The 9,748-nt window shown below is 42.2% G+C and overlaps 1 protein-coding gene across 6 annotated transcripts in view; it reads left to right on the top strand.

Annotated features, from left to right (window-relative positions):
• Positions 1-9,748, top strand: part of RABGAP1L (RAB GTPase activating protein 1 like) — a 426,173-nt gene that overhangs the window by 343,537 nt on the left and 72,888 nt on the right. For all 6 annotated transcript variants that reach the window (XM_075320137.1, XM_075320138.1, XM_075320141.1 and 3 more), the window contains one exon: positions 5,048-5,176. In XM_075320137.1, the coding sequence (XP_075176252.1) occupies positions 5,048-5,176 (129 nt within the window). The remainder of the gene's footprint in view (positions 1-5,047; positions 5,177-9,748) is intronic.

The following is a 9,748-nucleotide window of genomic DNA, read 5'->3' as shown; positions in this document are numbered from 1 at the left end:
AGTCAGATCTGTGGACAGCAGGGTATAGACGACGAGAAGCTGAGCAGAATGAATTAGAGGTTTATTGGAAAATATTCAGTATAACTTGTATTTAATTTATTTAATTCCTTGGTGTTTGTATGGATGAGTCCAGTGGGCGGTTCTATGCAATGATTGACAATTATCTCTGCATGCACAGATACAGGAAAGACTGTCAATCACTGAATAGGACCGCCCACTGGACTCCTATGTATACACACACCAAGGACCTCAATAGATAAAATGCAAATTTTGCTGAATCCTTTCCAATAAACATTTATATCAATCTGATCAGCTCTATATCATCTCGCCACCATTTTCAACATGACAGGTTCCCTATAAAATCAGGAACTGCCTTTTTTTTTTAAAGTGCCCTTTTTATGTTAAAAGGGCAATTAAAAGGCAACCTGTCGCCTATTGTGTGTGATTTATCCATACATTCACATTATTACCTTTATTTAGTGTATTTGTTTATGTAATTTTTCACATTTTTCAGTTATATTAAAAGGTTTTGGATATATAGAAAAAGCAAAAAACAAACAGATGTATGAGGTCTAAGGTGGTCTAATGACGAGCCACATAGGAGGCATCCGGGAGAGGAAGTGTGGGAACATTAGATGTAAGGGATGACATGATCAGGTCATCATTGATCTTACAGAATGAAGTGCGGTGGGAAGGAAAAGACGATGAAAGGTCTGTACTGTCAGGAGAATAGACAGTCATGCACTATATCTGGGTCTTTGGTTTATTAACCCCTCATGGGGCAGGCTCAGCTTCCGTGTCCGCTCCATATCCCCGCACCCTGCAAATAAGAGGGTTTTTTTTTCACGTGCCTTTGCAAGAAGAGGATTAAGGGGTGTTACCATCTCCAAGATCCTATCCCAATAATGTAATAATAATAATAGCAAATACCTCTAATTAGAAATGTAGTATAGTTCTCCTGATATTGCCATCTCTCCTACCTCATGTGCAGGGCATTGCAGCATAGGTTTCCAAGGTTATAACCTTGATAAACTAACTCTCTTTTTATATGAGTGGTTGAAATCATGGATACTTAAGCTGCAATGCCCTGTGCATGAGGTACGAGACATGTAGCATAGTTCTCCTGATATAGCCATGTCTCTTGCCTCAAGTGCAGGGTATTGCAGGTAGGCATCCATGATACAACCCTGAGCAACTAACTGTCTCTTTATGAGTGGGTGTAACCATGGATAAGCTAACTTATTGCAGCTAGGGTGTAATCTAAGCTGCAATGCCCTGCACATGTGTATGAGACATGTAGCATAGTTCTCCTGATATAGCCATGTCTCTTACCTCATGTGCAGGGCATTGCAGGGAGGTATCCATGTTTATAACCCTGAGTAACTAACTGTCTCTATATGAGTAGTTGTAACCATGGACATGAGGTAAGAGACATGGCTATATCAGGAGAACTATACTAAATTTCTAATTAGAGATATTTGCTTATAATATTATTATTATTATTATTGATATTATTATTATTATTATTATTATTACACCTACTACATATTGGGATAGGGTTCTGGAGATGGGAATAATCCTTTAAAGTTAAAGACAGGGCACAGAAAGGCAGTACGTTCCCGGCAGTGTCAGACTGGGGTGTCAAGGGCCCACCAGTAACATTTGACTCTGGGGGCCACTAATTAACTGCATTCAAATATTACATTCACAAATTTACCTATTTTTCTATATAATAATATACTGCATAGTTTATAAAATTAATAATGTGATGCTTCCTTTGTCTGTACATAGTAAAACAAGTGTATTGTGCTAACTATCAATCATGTTTGGGAGGTAAATGACGTATTACTGCAATGGGGCCCACCAGAGGATTCTCTTTCTCTCCTGTCGGCCAGTCTAAGTTCACACACTGCGTTTTTATGATGTTGCGTTTTTGTGCGTTTTTGCTTACAAAAACGCACCCGCGGCAAAAGAATGTGGCAAAAACGCATGCCGCGTTTTGGTGCATTTTTTGCTGCGTTTTCCTGCGTTTTTGGTCACTGCGTTTTTATGCGTTTTTTTTATCAGTGAACATTGCCATTTAAGATTGTTGAGAAAAAAAAAAAAGAAAAAAAGGTCTGAAGTAATTTCCTAATTTCCTTCTTCGATATGTTCTTCATTCTCCACTAGTGTATGCAGGAGAGCAGACAGCTGCAGAACTACAAGGCTCAGCATGCTCCATCCAGGACTGTGTGCTGGAGGGAGAGTCAGGGAGAGCAGACCTACAAGGCTCAGCATACTCCATCCACTAGTGCATGCAGGAGAGCAGACAACAGCTGCAGAACTACAAGGCTCAGCATCCTCCATCCAATAGTGTATGCAGGAGAGCAGACAGCAGCTGCCGAACTACAAGGCTCAGCATCCTCCTTCCAGGACTGTATGCAGGATTTCTTTGCTTCCCCCCAAAAAAATTGTGGGCTTCGCCATATTTTTGTATGCTAGCCAGGTACAGCAGGCAGGTACGGGCTGCCACCAACCCCCAGCTGCCTATTTGTACCTGGCTAGGAACCGAAAATATAGGGAAGCCCTTTTTTTTTTTTTAATTATTTCATGAATTTCATGAAATAATTAAAAAAAAAAAAAAAAAATGACGTGAGGTTCGCCCAATTTTTGTGTCCAGCCAGGTACAACTAGGCAGCTGGGGATTGAAATCCGCAATGCAGGGTGCCCAAGCTTTCTGGGCACCCCCGCAGCGAATTGCAGTCCACAGCCACCACAGAAAATGGCGCTTTCATAGAAGCGCCATCTTCTGGCACTGCATCCAACTCTTCCAGCTGCCCTGATGCCGGGTGACTCGCTGGGTAATAATGGGGTTAGGGCTAGCTGTGTATTATCAGCTGGCCCTAAGCCCGAAATTCATGGTGTCACACCAATATTAGACATGGCCACCATGAATTTCTAGTATAGATAAAAAAAACACTACACACAGAAAAATATTTTTATTAGAAATAAAACACAACACAATTAGTGACTCCATCTTTATTGAAATAAAGAACCACCCTCCGCAGTAATCCTAGGTCAAGGCTCCCGCGCCGTCCAATCCGGATCCATTATCATCTGATTGGTTTGCTGGAAGGTAAAGCGATCAGATGATGTCAGGTTCAAGGGTCTGAATCACATGACACAGCAGCTGATTGTATAAACGGCTTTTATACAATCAGCTGATGCATCAGTGCAAAAAAAACAAAACACACACTTCTGTGCAGCGTTGGACTGGCTATCGGAGGAATCTCCAGTAATGCCAGGCCTGGATTCAGGTACCTGCACTGCACTCTGGAGCTGTCACCTGAGCTCCAGAGTGCAGCCGAGACTGTACAGCGAGCGAGCGCCGAGTGACTGATTCCCCGGCACTTGCGGTTCAGTTCATGACAGCTGCAGACATCCCGGGCTAATCTCCAGTGCTCTCACCTGAACTCCGGAGATCACCCCGGCCTGTCTGCAGGTGTCATGAACTGACTGCAAGCGCCGGGGAATCTGTCACTCGGCGTTCGCTTGCTGTACAATCTAGGCTGATATATCAGTGCAAAAAAAACAAACAACTACACACGTCCGTGCTGACTCCCCTCCGACCGCTGCAGGAGCTGCCGGTAATCAGCTGATGAAGCCTCCTGACGGCATCAGCTGATAGCCGGCCGGGCTTTACCGCCGGCGTCACTGCGAGACTTACAATCAGCTGATGTGTCAGGTGATCACCGCCAGGTCCTGCAGCTATCGTACGTGCCTGGGAGCCGACACACAGCCGGAGCGGGGGTGGCGGTACCGGGAAGAGGAGCTCGGAGCGGACATGGCACCGGGAGTCTGCAGGCAGGTGAGTGTGACATTTTTCTACTGTTCACTTCTGATTTAGCAGCCGCTTCCACCTCCCGCACGGGAACAGACATGGCATCGGGCGGGAAATGGAAGCAGCGGTGGTGGTATCGGGAGGATTCCCGCTTCTGTGTTTACTGACAAAAGGAATCCTCTTCCTGTACATGTCACTTTACTACCCACCCCTTGGGTTTATAGCTGCGTTTTTAGTCATAAAAACACACTAAAACGCAGCTATATTTGCAATTTGCCGTTTTCATTGCGTTTTTGAACATCTCATTGAACTCAATGGGTAGAAAACGCAGTGAAAAATGCAAAAATATAATTGACATGCTGCGTTTTTGTAGGCACCACTAAAACGCAGCTAAAAAAAAACGCTGTGTGCAGACAGCAAAAATGAAAACTCATAGACTTTGCTAGGGAAGCAAAGTCATGCAGTTTTCTGAGCAAAAACGCACCCGAAAAACACAGCAAAAAACGCACTGTGTGAACTTACCCTAAGCCTAGTTGCCTTGACTAGAGAATTGTTGTTTTTTTTCACATAGTATCACATAGGGGGTTATTTTGTGACTTAATGATTAGAGTACAAGTGGATTTGCATCCACGTGAAAAAGGTTCTAAAAGTGCAGCTAATGTTAATCTATAGGCTCATTCACTATAATAGAATTTAAAGCTGTATTCACCACTTAGTATCGGTGCATTATTTTCTGTGGAAAGTTCATATATTGGAACATGCTGGAGAAAATCAGAAATTATCCATACAGAAAGGCGGGTAATCATAGTTACATAGTTACATAGTTTGAAAAAAGACCTAGGTCCATCTAGTTCACCCTTCCTCCACCAATTATACATTTTGCCATTAAGTCATTTATAACCAAGGCTGTTGTGTATTGAGGAAATCATCCAGCCCTTTTTTAAAAGCTGTTATAGTATCTGCCATTACTACCTCTTGTGGTCGGCATTCCACAGTCTGACTGCTCTAACTGTAAAGAACCCTTTCCTGTTTAACTGCCGGAATCGCTTTTCTTTCACTCGCAGTGAATGCCTCCTGGTCTTTGGAAAGAATAACAGAATATCAGATTAGTCAAATAATGATTCTAATGCGTCGTTTTTTTTCTGAAGTCAATGTGTTGGTATCTGCAGAAATAGTCCTTATTGTCTTATGGTGATTTTTATTTTTTTTTTATTTTTGGGTGAATAGACTTCCAAGGAAGACCTCTTACAAGCCGATTTTGAAGGGGCGTTAAAGTTTTTCCGGGTCCAGCTACCAAAGCGTTACAGGGCTGAGGAGAATGCTCGGAGACTGATGGAACAGGCCTGCAATATCAAGGTAAGAAACAGCCATACATAACCAATATCACTTCTGTAATTGTAGTATATTCGATCATACCTTGTGAGGTTCCATCTGTTATTTTACTGGTTAATATTATGCCATGATGGCTAAGATTATGTATCGGGGAGATCAGCTCTTGTTGTGAAAACTGATTTTTTTTTTCTTTTTTTTTTTATAAGCAATAATTTTCTCTTACCCCTTTAGTACAAAAATGAGGAACTGACTCCACTCAGAAAAATTTCAGATATGGCCAACTTGTATAAGTGGGCAGATACCGGTCAGTCAGTGAGTAGGATAGCCCATTGGACTAGTAATACCACAATGCGCAGGAATCAAAGGGGTTTATGATTAGTGTCCAAATGGAAGACGTTCAATCTCTGGGACCCCCATACATCACACAAATTTTAGTTTTAAGGCCACATCTGAATCATCAAGCCTGCTCACTGCCGCTCCACTAAATGGAATTTGTCAACAGGTTTTTGCTATGGAATATGAGAGCTGCATAATGTAGGGGCTGAGAGCCTGATTCTAGTGATTTATCACTGACTGGACTAATAGGTACAGTTTTGATAAAATTCCTGTTTTCTGAGGGCTATGAATGCTGAGCCCTGTATAACCATGCCCACACTCCTGATTGACAGCTTACTGTGTACACTGTACATTGTCAGCAAGCTGCCAATCAGTGGTGGGACGGGAGTTACATAGACATAGATTGGATGGACTGCTTGGCACTCCACACCTAGTCCTGCAGTGATAATCTCCAACTGATAAAATACTGATTGTATTGAAACTACAGCATGCTGCTGAGAAATTGACACATCCTTGGAATCAGGATCTCTGTCTCTAAATCATGTTACACTCACAAATTCGCTTTCAAATCTTGAGTTTGCCAGAGTTTTCCCAGTACAGTTTGACTATCACACAGTCTCGACCATTGCTGCATTCAAAATGGGGACTGTAGACCCACATTCTCCTGATCAGTGGGGGTCTCCGCAGTGGAACCCTAGTGATCAGACGCTGATAAATTGCATTTGTAGGACTATGCATTCAAAGGTGTATTCCAACAGTTGATCTTTATTAAATATCCCTACATGTTTGCACTAGATGTCGAATAAGTGGGGGGTCCCACTTCTATCAGAAAAGGGGGTCTCACGACCCTCATTGTACATTTCAACATGACCAAACCCTGCTGCGGATGAAAGATGGAGGTGACCTTTAATGTTATTTTCATACTTCTATTGGTTAGTAAGGCACATATGACATTAAATGTCCTGAGACACCAATCAGTCCTAGTTCCCGCCCCGGTCGTCCTGACCATAAATATGGATAAGACCTTCCACCATGTGCAGCCGGCTTTGCACACAGTTGAATTATGGTCCAAAAATTATCTCCTGCACTTTGAACGTGCAAGCAATCATCATCAGCTATAAACAATCATTTTTTGTTTCTTTACATAGTTCATCTCGTTCCTTTATATTTCCTCGATTGAAGTAGTATCATCTGAATTGTATTACAAGGTGTACAATGTACGGCTGGGCATGATAGGGTCTCGCAGAAGCCCCGGAGTCAGGCGATTTCTGAATCAGGAGGGTAAAATGTGGGTGGAGATGTTGGCAGCCATACAAATGACAATGTTCTGCTTAGAAACAAGCAGCGATCTTCAGAATCCTGCAAATCTTCATGGGAATTCTTGACATCTGCAAAAGTCACAGCAGAAATCTTCATCTCCGGAAGAGAGGCGATAATGGAGAATTGTTGCACTTGATGTCAGTGTGTAAAAGCCTTGGATTTCTTCTTCAAACGTAGTCTCATAATTGGTGTCCTTGGAGCGTTTTATATATCTAAAATATAATAATATATATATATATATATATATAATATTATATTATATTTTATATATATTTATATATATATATATATATATATATATATATATATATATATATATATATATATATATATATTAAAAGATATATTAAAAAAATATATAGATATAAAATATATATAAATATATAGATATAAAATATGTGTATATATATGTGTGTGTGCATATATATATATATATATATACATATATATATATATAGAATATTCCACACTCAACTGGTCAGGAATAAATGACTGTTCAAACCAAGCACAGACGCACAGTGCACCCATGACGGTGCATCTTCCCTCGTTCTTGCTTTGCATCTTCCTCCACCCTCTTCTTCCTTGATTGACAGCTCTGACTTTACAAGAACAACTGGAGGGGCGGAGCAAGATGCACACAAGTGGGAAGGTTCACTGAACTGCTCGGACACACCATGAGTGCTACGGGGTTAGGTTTGGACAGTCATTATTGTGCTGAGACTTTCTTTAAAGGGAACCTGTCACCGGCTGTTCATAATACTCACCTAACAGTCGGTGCGGAGCAGACTGGTCAGATGGGCGTCTACAGTGCCTACAAGTAGTCTTCAACCCCCTGCAGATTTAGCAGGTTTGATAAGATGCAAATAAGTTAGAGCCTGCAAACTTCAAACAAGAGCAGGATTTATTAACAGATACATAAATCTTACAAACCAACAAGTTATGTTGCGCAGCTAAATTTTAATACATTTTCAACATATAAGTGTGGGTCAATTATTATTCAACCCCTAGGTTTAATATTTTGTGGAATAACCCTTGTTTGCAATTACAGCTAATAATCGTCTTTCATAAGACCTGATCAGGCTGGTACAGGTCTCTGCAGTTATCTTGGCCCACTCCTCCATGCAGATCTTCTCCAAGTTATCTAGGTTCTTTGGGTGTCTCATGTGGACTTTAATCTTGAGCTCCTTCCACAAGTTTTCAATTGGGTTAAGGTCAGGAGACTGACTAGGCCACTGCAACACCTTGATTTTTTCCCTCTTGAACCAGGCCTTGGTTTTCTTGGCTGTGTGCTTTGGGTCGTTGTCTTGTTGGAAGATGAAATGACGACCCATCTTAAGATCCTTGATGGAGGAGCGGAGGTTCTTGGCCAAAATCTCCATGTAGGCCGTGCTATCCATCTTCCCATGGATGCGGACCAGATGGCCAGGCCCCTTGGCTGAGAAACAGCCCCGCAGCATGATGCTGCCACCACCATGCTTGACTGTAGGGATGGTATTCTTGGGGTCGTATGCAGTGCTATCCAGTCTCCAAACGTCACGTGTGTGGTTGGCACCAAAGATCTCGATCTTGGTCTCATCAGACCAGAGAACCTTGAACCAGTCTGTCTCAGAGTCCTCCAAGTGATCATGAGCAAACTGTAGACGAGCCTTGACATGACGCTTTGAAAGTAAAGGTACCTTACGGGCTCGTCTGGAACGGAGACCATTGCGGTGGAGTACGTTACTTATGGTATTGACTGAAACCAATGTCCCTACTGCCATGAGATCTTCCCGGAGCTCCTTCCTTGTTGTCCTTGGGTTAGCCTTGACTCTTCGGACAAGCCTGGCCTCAGCACGGGTGGAAACTTTCAAAGGCTGTCCAGGCCGTGGAAGGCTAACAGTAGTTCCATAAGCCTTCCACTTCCGGATGATGCTCCCAACAGTGGAGACAGGTAGGCCCAACTCCTTGGAAAGGGTTTTGTACCCCTTGCCAGCCTTGTGACCCTCCACGATCTTGTCTCTGATGGCCTTGGAATGCTCCTTTGTCTTTCCCATGTTGACCAAGTATGAGTGCTGTTCACAAGTTTGGGGAGGGTCTTAATTAGTAAAGCAAGGATTTAAAATATAACTTTTAATAAATATAATATAAAATCATAGTAGATCAATGTGCAATGTGCAATGTGCAATGTGAAATATAAAAAGGAAGGATCTCACCCAGTTCTTCTCCTGAGAGATCCACACCACTGTACAATCCAAGGCGGGCGGGCACCAGACAAATGACGTAATGTGGGGGGTGATGAGAGATACTGGCCATTAGCACATATTCTGAAAACTAAGTAGTATGTGAATACACTGACAGAAAGCAAGCAGTGTGTTGTATTGACCTGCCACTGCAGGCTCTACTTTTCATTTCTCCCCTGAAGAACTCTCCGGTTACACGAAGAGGGAAACGCGTTGGGAGGGGTATTGTGTATATTGTGTATATTGTGGGGTAGTTATCCTGACTTGGGTGCTGCCCTTGTAAGGGCGGAAGCTATTGCATGGGCACGACAGGGGTAATGTAATTGTATCTCTCATCACCCCCCACATTACGTCATTTGTCTGGTGCCCGCCCGCCTTGGATTGTACAGTGGTGTGGATCTCTCAGGAGAAGAACTGGGTGAGATCCTTCCTTTTTATATTTCACATTGCACATTGCACATTGATCTACTATGATTTTATATTATATTTATTAAAAGTTATATTTTAAATCCTTGCTTTACCAATATTATATTCAGGATTTAGGCTATATCACTTTGCCGTTTGGCAGGTTTGCTTTTCTTATTGAGGGTCTTAATTAGTCAGAAAAGGCTGGAAAAAGAGATAATTAATCCAAACATGTGAAGCTCATTGTTCTTTGTGCCTGAAATACTTCTTAATACTTTAGGGGAACCAAACAGAAATCTTGTGGTTTGAGGGGTTG

Source organism: Anomaloglossus baeobatrachus, chromosome 8, assembly GCF_048569485.1.
Source record: "Anomaloglossus baeobatrachus isolate aAnoBae1 chromosome 8, aAnoBae1.hap1, whole genome shotgun sequence".
Lineage (NCBI taxonomy): Eukaryota > Metazoa > Chordata > Amphibia > Anura > Aromobatidae > Anomaloglossus > Anomaloglossus baeobatrachus.
The sequence above is the reverse complement of the archived record's forward strand: the minus strand, read 5'-3'. Positions and strand labels throughout refer to the sequence as shown.